This window comes from Diplotaxodon limnothrissa, linkage group LG9 (assembly GCF_057381915.1).
Source record: "Diplotaxodon limnothrissa isolate DT_005_m linkage group LG9, D_limnothrissa_male_GT1.1, whole genome shotgun sequence".
Taxonomy (NCBI): domain Eukaryota; kingdom Metazoa; phylum Chordata; class Actinopteri; order Cichliformes; family Cichlidae; genus Diplotaxodon; species Diplotaxodon limnothrissa.
This window is the reverse complement of record NC_140604.1, coordinates 20,052,378-20,067,648: the sequence shown is the minus strand read 5'-3', so window position 1 is coordinate 20,067,648 and position 15,271 is coordinate 20,052,378. Positions and strand designations below refer to the sequence as shown.

Sequence of the window (15,271 nt, the reverse complement as noted above, 5' to 3'; positions counted from 1 at the left end):
ACATCAGTTACAATGTAGAAAAAATGTTATGTATAGTTTACAAATGACAAAATGTTCACATAAAATCATGACAGCATTTGTATAATATCACCCACTACTAGCATTCTGTAATTTACTGTCTCTTTTGAAAACTTATCACTACATAAACAGCACAAGACTTAAAAGTATTTAACAAGAGCATTTTTCCCTGGTTTTACTACCACACTGGGGCACATGTTCACCAAAACGCAGCAAACCTTTGCCATCTTATCCAGGAAGGTCACCTTTTTACCCTCACATGGAAGAAGTAATCTGATTGGCATGGTGGTATGTAGCATGTAGTTTGAAGCAGGGATTTCGTAGTGCCCCATGTGTAGTGTTGGAACCCAGTCAGGATTTGTTTCATTCATTTCATAGGCTGGTTTGTTGCAATAATGCCAAATAATTAGCAACTCTATAAATAGAAGGTAGTTCTGCATGTTTGTTCTAAGTTTGTGCTATTGAAAATAAAAAGTTTGTGCTATTGAAAATAAAATTAACAGGCTATAAATAATAATATGAACTTATTTAGAACTTACCTGAATGAAAATACTGGAGCACACCAACAGATATCTGTGGCTGGTAGAGAACTGGATATCAGCTCGTCTCGCAGCTGCTATCCAGGCTAGACGCCTTCTTTTGGTAACATCCAACACATAAGCTCCCTCATGATGTTTCCAGGTGAGGAAACAATGAAAAGAGAGCCTGTTTTCAAGCTTATTCCTTTGTCGGTAGTGCAATCTAACATTACAACCGACCACACAGCAAGCATTTGTTTGGCCTGCTAATATGGCGCCTTGACCAAAAATCGTGGCTACGCCCCATCCCGTAAGATCACGCTCCAGAGCCCTATTAACGTACGGATCTAGAAAGAAGACGCTGCATTTTTAACTCTGAGGGAGATGGAGAATGAGCCTATTTCCAAAACAGTGGAGTGTGTTCCTTTAAATACTAAATTGTATATATTGTCAAAAACTAAAGTGTACATAGCAGTTGTTGTATCTTGTTTACTGTATCACTGACAGATAATTTCAAAGTCAATGAACGCTACATTATAGTGAGATATTGTGTAATGTGAAATACTGTAAGCAAATGAATAAACAACCTAATTCGTGATAGACCTTTGACTCTGTTTTGTTTGAATCCAACTGTTTTTTGCAGATGTGCATAAAACAGGTTACTTTTAGTATTGTTATCATTATCATCATTATTGCACTAAATATATTTTAAATAAAGGATACTTTGATATACATTCTACTGTAAGGTTGGAAATGTATTTTCTTCACCCTAAAATATGTTTTGAAATGTATTTTGGTTTGAAAGAAATACATTTTCAATTTCAAAAATATATTTTTTGGAGCATCACAAATACAAAATATATTTACCATATATTTGAAATATATTTTGGCCAGGAAAAATGTATTTTTTTACCGTATGGGGAATATGAAAAGAAAATAAGAAATTTGAAATGTTTTATTTAGAGTTATTCTTGGGTTTTTTTTTCTTTGATCAAAGGGACTTATACTTTTGTTTACATATATTATCCACAACAGTACACTGGTACAAAAAAAATTATGCACAAGCTTCAAAATGAGTTTCAGTGTTCAGTCTTTAATCCAAAGCCAAATTCTGGGTTCTGGATATTTTCATTGAAGATTCTACTCTTTGGTGTCTAGTTATTTGAATCCACCCATCCCCAGACATCGCACCACCTGGTTGATTGAGCTGCACCTTCACAGGCCAAATCCTGCCTGTTCACTCAGCACTCGCAATAATTCTACAAATGACACCCTGCCACCTAAAACGCATCTGTTTTCACCGGCGTGCAGTTCAAACAATCAAGATTTAATTCTTCCAAACACCGGAAGTATGTTAGCAAACTACAATGGCCATAATTTACTTCAACTATGACACAAAGCATCTGTGCTCCCTTGAGCTGCTGCATTACTGACTCAGACTTTGACTGGAGACAGGAACATGAAATGTGGCTTCTATAATGAAAAAAGTAATGTTTGGTAAAGTAGCATAACTAGAATGACTGACTATATATATAAAAAAGATGAAGAATCCAAGCAATAATGAGCAAATCACACTTTGACACCAGCGAAGTAAACACTGCACTGCATTTTAAACTCTTCAGGGTCTAGTCTAGTGTTATACTGTCTTTATAGTGTAATTATCAGATTGTGAGTAGGATACGACTGGCTGTACAGCTAAGAGACTTTCATTTAAGCCACCTAAAGCCCTGTTGGCAGATTAGTCATACAATAAGATCAAGACAGCCACTTCAAAGTTGAACCAAGAGTATAAATAAGTATCGCATCAAATAGGTGGCACTCGTTGCCATGGCAATATGACAGCTGTCACCATGGGTTGTGTTGACGAAGGAAGTGGTGGGCCTGCCGCTTTCACACCCCTCGCTCTGCGGCACTCTGCCACGGCTTCCTATGACATAGACGCCCTAAACATCACCCACATGTGACACCCATAACTTTGTTCACTAACAGCACCAGCTCACACATCTCACCCTGCTGTCAGACACACACACACAGACATACGTACGGATGCCCCACACCCACACATATTGCCAATCAATATCATTCAACAAATGTCATCCTTCAATCCCTTTATTTTTTTTTATGCCGCCGCTCTCATTCCGCATCGACAATCTGAATTGTTCGCTGAGACTCGACTTGTCATAAGCGTGTTTGTTGGCATGATCCTGACAAGTCGAAACTGCTGAGGCTAAAGTCATCTCCTGGTGAGATCTGAGATTAAACTTGCTCCTTGTTCTGTCTTTTTATAGAACAGACAGTTTGCTGCCACACACTAATATTTTCTCTGCCCCTAGCACCTTGGCATATCTCTCACCTTGATGCAACTCCCATAATAAACTGATAATTTGAGCGATGACTAGAGGTGCGAAGACACTTTTTTATTGATGTGAGGCAGTATAGTAATTAGGGAATGGTAAAAAAAACAAAAAAAAGAAACTTGAAAAAATAATGGCACATACCAGGATATAAATTTGTATGTAAATACATGTCTTATTGGACAACATTAAGATTCTTCACTGACTATTCATTGTTTAAGTTAGGAGATATTCACACACACACACTGGAACTACAGCACGCTATGTTGTAAGAAAACAAGAAGTAGTCTGAGAGGAAACCTTGGGGCTGGAAAATAAAGCCAACTGGGAACTACCAAAAGTGCACTTCATTAAACGGCTTTGAAGAAGACTCCAGCAGCAAGGTAAACCACACAGTTGCTGCAGTTGAAATACCCACATTTAAAGCACACATAAATATGTTTACAGCCTCCTCAATAAAAATGTATCTTCACATTACCAAAACTTGCATCCATCCATCCATCCATCCATCCATCCATCCATCCACCGTCTTAACTCTTAACTCCAGTTCAGTGTTGCAGGGAGCCTGGAGTCTAGCTCTCTAAACCCTGATTACTCATGTTAACATTCACACATAGGGCCAATTTAGAATCATCAAGTTACCAAACATGTACATCTTTGGACTGTGGAAGGAAGCTGGTGTACCCTGAGTAAAGCCATGCCAGCACAGAGAAGACATGCAAACTCCACAGACCTGGGAACCTCTTTATCTGACAGGTGATCACGGTCAGCTGTAACAGCTAGCTGTCTTCTAGTAAATAATGTAAGACACTGATTTTCATGACATTATATGATAAACAGAATAGGTTCAGTGGGGCTATGCTCTAGTTTTGGTAAATACAATTGTATTGCATTTTTTTGTATGTTACATTAGCTGCTATTTGCACCCAGGTGATGCAGCCTTACAGTCTGTTGATGCATCTTGATAAACAAGCTAGCTAGTGTTAGCTGAACACTTAGCATGCCTGTCTTTCTTCCAAATATCATTACACCCAGCTCCAAAGTGTCATTCAGAATGCTAAAACTGCAAGGCTTTACAAACCAGATGCTATGGTTGCTACATTCATTTTATATACAGTCAAGGCAGTTCATCTGTTGCTGTTAGGTTTCCTGTGGATGGAAAGACAGGTATAACTATTGGATTACTTTGCAGGAACCTAAGTTTTTTTGTTTTTGTTTGTTTGTTTTTTTGTTTGTTTTTCGTTTTTGTTTTTGTTTTTTTGTTTTTTTTTTGGGGGGGGGGGGTCAGTAAATTCTAAGCTAAATGTGACATATGTGATAAGAATATCCTTAAAAGGTGAACATCACAGCAAATTTAAAAATCAGTGTATTACCTTGTGTTGACATTTGACTGAAAGCTCAGAAGGAGCACAAAGTTTGATGCAAATTTGGCAGAAGTAGCCACTTAGGGGTTTTGTATCTTAATTTAGCCTCACAGCCTCATTAAAAAAAAAACACATTTTCAAACGTCAGCATGCACCAGCTACTTCAGCAGTGTTTGTATCTCACTGCTTTCTTTTCAACTCTTTTACCTTGCAGTTTGAAAACCTCAGTTCATGACTACCCAACATTCCCAAATCCCTCAGGGACGCTACAGGACTGCAGGGAGGGGCAGGGAGCAGATTGGGGGCAGCTGAATGCCAAGTCCACTCATGTATGTAATGGTTACACTGAAGTGATTGTACAACGTGACCCCCCACTCCTCCGTCCCTGCTGCCCTGCCCCTTCCACATCATCATAATATCAATTAATATTATGGCAGAAGACAGACGCACCGTTGATCCGTAACAAGTGGCATCTCTGGAGAGAACCAGTGCCACGAGACGGCCTTAATTAGGCCTGAAAAATGGCAGCTTATTCCATCCCTGCACTCCCTCTTAATCTGTGCTACAGAGCCACAGAGTCAACCCTGGCCCCAACTGGCAACTATTATTATTTCATCTTTGTCACAGCTGTGAATAAGCCAATGGGCGTGACAGCCAGTGGGCGGCGTGAGATTTTTAACAATGCTTTACAGGAAAAGCAGACACAGTTAGTACTGCCACTGGTTCACTGCTACAGCCAGACATATAGTACACAACAGGGGCATTTTGATTAATAAGGAATCAGGGAGGTGGTGGAGCACGTATCTGACAGGTTATGAGTCCACCTAGTCCGTCTAGTAACAGACAGCAGACATCTCGTTGTAATTCAAACTGTGTTTTCACATTCAAATGTCAGCGTCTCTCCTTCCCTTTGCTCTGTATTTTTGGGTGTAAATTTCATCATGAAATTTCCATTTTTTTGTGCCCTCATTATTCAGTCTGAAGGTGCATTCCCATTGGTACACTTCAGTCTTGCCCAAGAGAGGGCTTCAATGGGACTGAATAAAATTGGAATTAGCAGATAATTAAAAAAAAGTAAGAAAACAAGCACTTCCTGTCTGTAGTAGTCATTCACTCCTACGACAAGGTTAAAGAAAGTACAAGAAGCACGTTTCTGATCTAAATTTATCCCATGTGAAAGACGTGAGGTGAGCGCAGCATGCAAAGATTTGTGATTCCTCAAGATGTGACAAAGACAATCATGGCAATTGCTATGGCAGTTACATTACTGAAAGCACAGGTTTATTTTTACAGACAAAATACTGCACGGGATGTGACATGTCAATATGTGGCTCTCGAGTATTTCCAAATGATATATAAGAAATTATGGGAGAAAACGCTAATCAAAAATGTTAACACGTAAACTGCATGTAAATGTCACACAGTTTAAAAAGGTTCGGTAACAGATCTCTAAATAGGAAAGTTACAGTCTGTATTTACTGGATTCACTGTAGAGGTAATATGTTTGTAACATGTATAGTTAGTAAATTGTAATATATGTTTGCTGGCTGAAATATTGTGAAATATTTTTTGTTAACTTTCTCTTTTTAATACAGATTACTACCAGCAAAGAGCCTCTTGACTAAATGTAGCTAACTCTCATGTGATGACATTTTAGTGGTCCCATGTCAGGGGGCCACTGTTCTCAGTTTTGTACATTAAAAAACCTTAGAACTCAAAATCACGCTCAAAATATTAGTGCTGTCAGCGTTAATAAGTTATGGTAAGTTACGGTAAAGCCATAACTGCATTAACGCGGAAAATCTCCGTTAACGAGTAACCGCGGATCGCCCTGGATGGCTGGATGGCGTCAACACGTTAACGAGCTAAAGGCGCTAACGTGGTGATGCTGTGCAGCTCCACACACAAGGTGATCCGCGGTAACTCGTTAACTCGAAAATTTGTCGCGTTAATGCCATTTAAACAAGGTTAACACTGACAGCTCTATAAAATATGTAAAATCAAAGATTTATTCAAATAATTCATCATTAAGAAAAATATGCTTCATCTAAACTAAATATATACAAATCAAACATGTTTAATATGATCAGATTTAATTGCAATAATTTTTTTTAATTTTTTTACAGATTTACATGTATTCAAATTACTTAAACTCAACATTTTAGGCACACATATTTGTTATTGTCAGTAAACAAACTCAGGGTCCTGCGGGGAATGGGGGCTGCATGGATGTAAAGGTTCACCGATGGACTCTGAAGTTAATGGGGAGCCAGTGCAACTAAATTAGCAACGATGTGACATGCGAGTACTTGCAAAACTCAGCCAGAAGGCTCGCAGCGGTGTTTTGAACAACCTGCTGATGTTCAAAGGAAGCTTTGTTAAGACAAGCGAACAATGAATTACAATAATCCAGACGTGATGAAATAAAGGTGTGACTAACAATCTTCAATTCAGAGCGTGACACAGTGGAACTCCACTTGGCAACATTTCCTAAGTGATAAAACCGAGAGCAAACCAGAGAATTCACTGAATAAACGGGCTGTTGCTATAAATGTAACCTCCTCCGGAACATTAATTTACAGAGACAGACAACACATTGCACAGAGGTCACATCAATTTATTTTGCCTCTTTATTTTATGTGTATTTAAAAAGAAATCAAAGAAATTGTAGCTACGATGGCTGCAATGCTACATTTAAAAAAAAAAAAAACATCTACATGTGACTATAAATCACATATTTAACTGTTGGAATGTAAGATATTCAATGTGAAACAACAGCTGGATGGTCCTTTTTAATGTGGAAACCTTATATACACTGTGAATAACAAGGATTTTCTTGTGATCTGATTGTCTTCTGACTAAACTAATAGGAAATGAAGAGCAGCACGTTTTTACTTTCCCCAGAAAAGCAGTGCTTTCATTGTGTCTTTCCATCAACACCCTTCTTATTCATTACCTTTTTTTTTCTAGTGGAGATTTATTCCTACAGAGAGTACCATCAGTCTTTCGGAGCCCCTCTCTTTGAAAATGGCTTGTCTTATTGCGAACTGATGGACATTTAGATCTTTAAAGATGCTCTGGAGTCTTTTCCAGCTTTCGTGATTTGCGATTGAGGCATGGCTCACAACAACCAATCTTTCATGAGAAGAACACACTTTGTGAGTGCAGACTTCGGATGCCTTTAATTATCAACCCATCAGCCCACACTTCCAATCTCATCACAACACCTGGCTCCAAGTGTTGTTTTGTTAGCAAAGGCGGTTTGCTTACCTTTTCAAGCCTAGACTGGGAATGACTGTCTGGGCTCGCCTGGGAATTGTGTGTAGTTAGTTTAGTTCGCTTTTTTTCCTTGTCTTTTTGGTCAATTGTGATTTATGATGATCAGAGCGCATTTTACAATTAGCAAGTATAAATCCACACGGTTCACAAACCATTTTCTCAAAAGTGTTTAGATAAGAAGATAAAAGATATGTTAGGTGAGTTTAATTGTGAAATATATTCTAGACATTTAACGCCTATTTGTTTTGTGTTCCTTTGTCTTCCTTCTTTTGAGGTGATGTGATGAGTCACAGCTCCTAACTTGTAAATTGAGGAGCTAATTAAATCCTTGAATGTAGCTATTTGTGTAAAAATATGAAATCACGTGCATACTTCAGGTACTTAGCGCTGGGCTGACAGTATTTCACTTCAGTTGAGTAAAATCCAAACACATTTCCACACACAACCATACATACTCACTACTTTGTGTTGTAAGTGTCTTAACTATTATAAGGTTAAAACCAGCTCCAAGCTAAAGTAGCTCATTTTAACTGCACCATTTTATGACTGTGCAGTCATAATTTGAATGCATCGCTTCAACTCGCTGGATGGACAGGGACCAAGGCCTCAGTCACCACCAGCTCCTCACTTTACAGCAAAGAAGCTTCTAGCTACACCTAGGGGGGAACCACGCAGCTCAGCTATCGCTGGCATTGAGTAAGCAATCTGTCTGCTTCAGCTGAGTAATTACAGATTTGCAGCACCTTTTCCTGCTGATGATGCTGTCATGGGCAATGGCTGTTGCTGTGTCCTGCAGGCTGGTATGATTGTTGGAGAATGACTTTGTTTCAGTCTCTGTGCCATAATTTATAAGGTGCTAGTGGGAAGAAGTTTACAAATTATCTCCTGAATTTAAAAGTTGAAATATCGACGAGTGAGAGATGGTTGCTTTATGTTGCGCTAACTTTAATATCGCAGAGGAACAACAATCGTCTGAGGATAAGTGGCGGGATCATTAACCAAAAATAGACATTCAGCTCTGGTAGAATGCATTTTTCAATAATGATGTCAACTAATATAGAGGCAGTGTTTATTCCTGCAAATGCTAAGCCTTACAGCTACAGTGTGATGAATTACATTCAATTGAGTAATATCTTAAAATACCTCAAGGTTGGCTGAATTGTGTATACTGAACTCCACTTAGTTAGTTGTGATTAAAAAAAGATACAAGCTCAAAAAATGCCTAAAAAAGACCAACATGGCAGCATAATGAGAAATTTGAAAATTCACTTTAACACTCATCCTGGGATCCGTACAAACCCTGGAGGTGTATTATGTCATATCTCACAGGAGTTTTCTTCCATCGCTCCCATTTTTTAGGTCTGCCTAATGATGTTATCATTGTTGTGACATCAGATTCAGCGGACTCTGGATCTGGTCTTTGACCTTTACAGATGATGTGGTTCTCTTGGCCTCCAGCTTTCACTGGGGTGGTTTGCACCTGAATGTGAAGCAGCTGGGATGAGAAGGAGCACCTTCAAATCTGAGGCCGTGGTTCTCAGCCAGAAGAGTGCCCACTCTGTGTCAGGGATGGGGTTGCTTCTCCAAGTGGAGGAGTTCAAGTATGTTGCGGTCTTGTGAGGGAAGAGTAGAGTGGGAGATTGGCAGATTGGTGTGGATGCTGAAGAGAGAGGTGAGTGTCAGTTTAAAGCTGTCGATCTACGTTGCCACCCTCACCTATGGTCACGAGCTGTGGTGACGGAAGGAATGAGATCACTGATACAAGTGGCGGAAATGAATTTCCTCTGAATGCTGTCTAGGCTCTCCCTTTAGAGATTGAGAGTGGAGCCGCTACTCTTCTACATCGAAAGGAGCCAGCAGAGGTGGCTAAGGCATCTGATCAGGATGCCTTTGAGATGCCACCAAAGAGACGTCACCCTTTCAGAAATGACAACTTTGGGCTGCCTTTATTGTTTTTTTTATTTCTATTATTTTATATTTATTCCGATTGCTTTTCTCATATAAAGCCAACAAAAGTGATGTTTACTTAAAACTACTGAGAATAAAAGGATGATAAATAAGTATTTAGTAATAATGTGGATTGTACTTCAGATAACATCGGCAAGTGCATGTGTTAAAGACACGTTTTTCATTTTACAAAACTGCAAATTAGTTGTAACTCTGCAGTAATAAGATTAATTCCATTTTTTATCTTTAGATGCCCTTAATTACATAACTAATAACGCTCTGAGAAGAAACAAGTTTTGCCATTATTAGTGTTTTGCTATTATATTTGCTCTTAGCAAATATAATAGCAGTTCCCCAGAGACTTCAGCCGGTAATCCATGTATGTTAAATATGTCGGTCAGATGAGGGTTAGTCTCTGGAACCTTGATGGAAAATGAGCCGCTCCGTGCATATAAAACAAATACACACAGAGAAAATGTAGTCTTTCACTTTTTGCAAATGAAATCATTTGCTATTTCTGCTCACCCTCCTGTGAGCCTGGTGACAAACAACTCCCAAATATGAATGCAAATAACATATTTAAAAGGGCCTAATGGCCATTCCCAATATAATGCATCATTCTGATCAATTGTACTTATTCAAGTCTACACGCCTCTTTTACCCTTCGCCTCTGATTGTATTTTCCAAATGCCAAGAGCAGATGAATCGCCGCCACTGACACACAAGTCATTTAGCAACAATGAGGCCAAATGCTAAAAGCAGCAAAAAAATCAGCTTCTTCTCTTCCTCCTCTTCCTAAAATCTCTCTAGTTACCTTCCGACCATATTGTGTTGCATTTTCTACATCACTGCCCTGCATGGCGACCATCTAATTACGCAGGACTTCAGAATGGAAAATCAGACCGACGCCGAACACTACTCCATCCCAGCATGAGCCATTGCATTAGGTTGTTAAGACCACAGGCATAGTGCACTGTCATTAATTTAGCTGCCTTTGACAGTATTGAATGCGAGTAACATCTCTAATGAACGATAAGAACTACAATACCTGCTATTAAATCTTAAGGATGTGTCTCATACTAATGATGCTGTCTCCCTGGAGTGACCTCGAGCTGTGAAGTGGATAGTGCATGCACACAGTGGACTTGTTTTGAGGAACAAAAGAGAAAGGGTTTTAATGGCTTTGAGAATCAGCGGGCTGTCTTTGTGAGTCAAACTTCAAGCAAGTAAGGAGAGAGAAAAAAAGGAAGGGAAGCAAGACCGACTGCGGAGATGTTTCTGGGTCTTACCTGTCCTGGTATGGCATTTTCACAAAGCAGTGTTTCATAGTCGATGGCAAAAACCGGAGCGTTATCATTTATGTCCTGCACTGTGATCAAAGTGATGCCTTTTCCGATTTGGGTTGGGTCATCTGAAAGGGAAAGAGAGAAGAGAGTCTGTCAAACTTTCTTTAAAGCACTTTGATTCTGCCTTAACTTTGCACTGGGCCAAATTATGGAATATTGATCTTTCTCATGTGTTATAATTAATCACAAAGGAGGTGGAGGGAGGAAAAAAAAAGTGCTGCTGTAATGAAATATGCAGTCTGCTTCAAACAGCTGGCGTTCTTGCCCTCTCTGCTGCGGATCAGCCGCAGTGATTAGACTCGGTGCTGGCTTGTTGTTTGCGTGTGCGAATGAGCCATCTCGCACGGAGGGCTTCACGCCTCTGTCCGCCTGATACACACTGATGGCTAAATGGCTGTGTCTGAGTGCAAGATGATGATTTAGCCTGGTGGTGCCACGGTGCCGGCCAGAGATGACGGCTGATTTGATGGTGATAAAAAGGACGTGCGGAGCCTCGTGCGGAGCCTCGGGCCACAGACTTGTTGTCATTGGCGTGGTCTGGCCAGAGTGGATGAAATGTGAGTGACTGCAGCTCGAGTGCACAACATCCCTCAACCACAGAGTCCCTGCACCCTCTTCAGTAACAAAGAACCCATTTACTATAAATACTGTCATAAGGCAGGACAGTAGATTTTGTTGCCAGTCCATGAACTCGAAGATGTTTTCAGCTGAAAACAGCGCCCAAGTGTCACTATGTGTCAGAAGTCAGTGCCTCATGCATGAGGGACTGTTGTGACATTTCATATGGCTATTATTATATGCTGCTTTCTTTTTGTTGCTATATCAGGCAAGCACTCACACTCGGGATTCAACCAAGTGGCGCATCTGTGTGCTGTTAGATGTAAATAAAAACACATCTTTGAAGCAAAGATGGATAAAAAGGCTTTGAGAAAAAGAAAAGAAAAGAAGACCTTTTTCACGCAGTGTTCGATCTGAAGATGTGAAAGCAAAAGAAGTGCTGGGCTGACAGGCTGGTTGTCTTTTTAACTTATACCGATGTGACGCAGCTGTTTGGCGTGCTCAGTGGATAGCGTGCTTGTGATTGCTGTCCATTGTGCGGAATGATAGGAATGCAATGTGGGAAAAAGAAGAAGGAACAAAAAAAGGGGTTTATGTCCTTGGAGCCATTGACAGACGAACAAAAAAGGCACACGGCACTTCTTCACATCACATTAACATTGTTCACCCGTGGGCGAGATCACCCGCCCTTAGTCAGCATCTCGTCCCCATGGCTCAGGGAGACATGGAGGTCAGAATGACCCTCCCGTATGTGAATTAACATTCCCCGACAGCTCCGCAACAACCCCAACAACACCACACTGCATTGTCCAAAGCACAGACAGCTTACAGAGTGGATAACAGGCCAGAAAGGATCTAAAGCTTCATGTATATTGCAAGCCAGCTACAGTATTGCAGTATATCTTAGGAAAAATGCATCCTGCTGATATAACCCTTTTGAGGACTTGGATAACTTACTTGCTCACAAGAGAAACTGTGTACATAAAAAAGTGATGCTCTCTGAGGTAATGTTGTCTCCCCTCCAGTAAGGAGCAGGACAGACCTGGTTTTAGGGCTTAAACTCTGATAGTATGCACAACGGGCTTCTCTCTTCACAGTCCACAAAGGACCTGCTAGCTGTGAGCGAAGGTCTTTTTTTTAACCCTGTAAACTAGAGTAGTTATTTCTTGGTTGATTAACCAGCAGACAAGCTATCTAGCTCAGTCACTCGTGGGTTTTTACTTTTGGACACACAATAGAAGACATCCCTAATTAAACAGAATCCAGCACCAGCATGTGGTTCACAATGTTGATATTAGAGCTGATGAAGTACTATTTATAGGATGAATAAAGCAATAGTGGACTACATAGTAGTTTTGAAAGTTTTTCCCACAAGGAAACTTACGGCTCTCGATGGCAAAGATGGTGAGGTTGTGGACAGAGTTTGCTTCTCGGTCCAGAGGTTTGGCTGTGCTGATGACCCCACTTAGGGCATCCACATTAAAGAAGCGCTCCAAGTCTGTGTTCCTGTCAATGGAGTACCTGGGCACACAACAGTACACAAAGCGCACATACACACTTTTAGAAATTGCTTTTGGATAGTGGTATTGATTTGACATTTTAGAGTTTCTTCTACTTGTAAGGAAAGATTATGATCATGTTTTTTCCCCATCAGCAGTAAGAGCTGCATTCGGTTTCATATATAAATACATACATTATCTTCACACTTTATAGAAGACATATGATGTTGTCCAAGCTGTCTCTAAATATTACAACTAATGAGTACAGTCCATAGATTGGATTAGATTCAGAAACGTGGAAGCAATTTGGAACTTTATATCACGAGCAAAACAAAAGCACATTAAATATTGATAAGCTTGAAGACTGCCTACTTGTCCCTCAGCACTCAGCGCCGATCAAACCTTTTCAATACAATGCAACTCATATTTCTAGAGAAAATTGCATCTTCAATTAGCGTACATCCAAAGGGTATTATTGCAATGTAATTTGACTCTTGTGGCTGCATTAGTTCCACAATAATTTTAATTTCAACAGTTGTAGTGAAATATATTGCAGATGCTGATAGCAGTCACAGGAGTAAAAAGAAGCAATTTACAGCTACAATGGTGCAGTAATTTGATTTTCTGATTAAGATTGCTAACAATCCGAACAGACAAAGCTTGAATCCCATACAATATTCATTCAATTAATGCAAAACAGGAAGGGGGTGGAGGTAGGGGTTGGTGGGGGGATCTTGTGAGTGACACCACGCAGACTGACAATGTGAGTGCTTGTTTTGAGCCATAAATGCCACGGCACAAGTGTTGAGCCTTGACCCTCCAGCAGGAATGCCCTTCTCTTGTTCAAGATGGCATTTCACTTTTGCAAATGCTGCACTCCTCTTCCCTACCACCATCTGGCACTGTCTTTATGACCGCCACACGGGGAGGTCGGAGGGTCTACGGATTCTGAGTTTGTCGATAATGTGGACTAAACACATTTTTAAACAAATTGGGATTTTAACGTCTGAATCGGGTGAATAAATCATTAGCACCTGACTGGACTGTTGGAGTTATCTGGGTCATGGGCAGAGACTCTCCCGATCGAGGTGCCCACTTTGGCGTCCTCTGAAACGACCATCTTGCTCAACGGTGTGGAAAAGACGGGCGGCTCGTTCACATCCTCCACCGTCACCTTGACTGATGTCGTGTCGCTAAACGGTCCCAAGTTCAAGAAGTTGGAGTCGATATTCCTGTTTGTGGCTTCGATTCTCAGAGAAAAGCTGCTCTTTGTTTCAAAGTCTAAAGGCTAGAGGAGAGGTAGACAGGGAGAATACAGAAAACATTGAGAGAAACGTTCGCTTCCCTTATCAAAATATGAGAGGTGTCGGAAATGTTTAGCTCTTTTTAGAATTGAGAAATAAAAACTACACCAGGATTGCAGCTCTGCATTTTCACCCATTCACAGTTAGAGGAACAGTTACTATGTATGTAAATCTGTAAATCATTCAGACGATGCTGAGATATTGATCACAATTAAGGACGTGGACTCTAAAGACCCATTACAATTTAACACACAGTTAGACTTAAACAAAGTGATTTGGTGATGGATTATAGTTACTTTGTGCTGTGAAAGCAGTAATATTGATTTCAAGCAAGTCTCACAACATGGTGAAAAGCACGCTGAAATGAACGCTTTTGAAACATTTTTGTCATTTTGTCTGGCTTATTGAACTCCCCATAGCAACGTATAATATACTGCAAGAGAACATTGATTTGACACTTTCATTGTCTGTGAATCTCTCCTATGTTGTAATTGTCTGAGTTTGGTGCAAAACAAACAAGGGATTAAATTGGCCCATCTGACAAGAATTGCTTGTGGCCAACAATGGCCCTACCTCTCCCACAAAAGAGTGCCAGCAATGAAGTGTCACATCAATGTGGCCCGCGGAGACCATTTTCAAGCCCTTTGAAACCCTGAAATGTGATGTATCAGCCATGTGCTACGGAGCATGCAAAACTAAGGTGGGAACGCACAACATTTTCTTTTTCCATTAGAAATGAATAAATTACTTTTTACATTTAACTTGACAATTTTCTTTATTTATGTAGTTGGTGCCAGTAGCGCCGCTGTTATTTTGCTGAGTTTGGGTCTTTTCTTGAGTTTGAGACGACTGGAGAAGTGAACTTTTCGGTGACCGCGTGATGTTTATTTCATCACAAGAGGTGGAAATAGTCAGCGCTGATTTGTCATTAGTGATTAGCACTTAATCCAAAGGTTCTGCTGACATTTAAAACACAGTAGGAAGGGCAAAGCGGAGAAAGGAAAACCAGGGAGAGGAACTTATCCTAATATCCTTCATAAAACAAGTGTTTGCTGTCTGGCACAAACAGACCACAATGCACTGA

At 40.2% G+C, this 15,271-nt stretch overlaps 1 protein-coding gene across 1 annotated transcript in view; it reads right to left on the bottom strand.

The window, feature by feature from the left end:
• Positions 1–15,271, bottom strand: part of LOC146625464 (cadherin-7-like) — a 124,453-nt gene that overhangs the window by 32,537 nt on the left and 76,645 nt on the right. The window contains exons 6-8 of the mRNA XM_085362827.1: positions 13,918–14,171; positions 12,769–12,905; positions 10,770–10,891 (exon numbers count right to left, since the gene is read on the bottom strand). Of these exons, the coding sequence (XP_085218953.1) occupies positions 10,770–10,891; positions 12,769–12,905; positions 13,918–14,171 (513 nt within the window). The remainder of the gene's footprint in view (positions 1–10,769; positions 10,892–12,768; positions 12,906–13,917; positions 14,172–15,271) is intronic.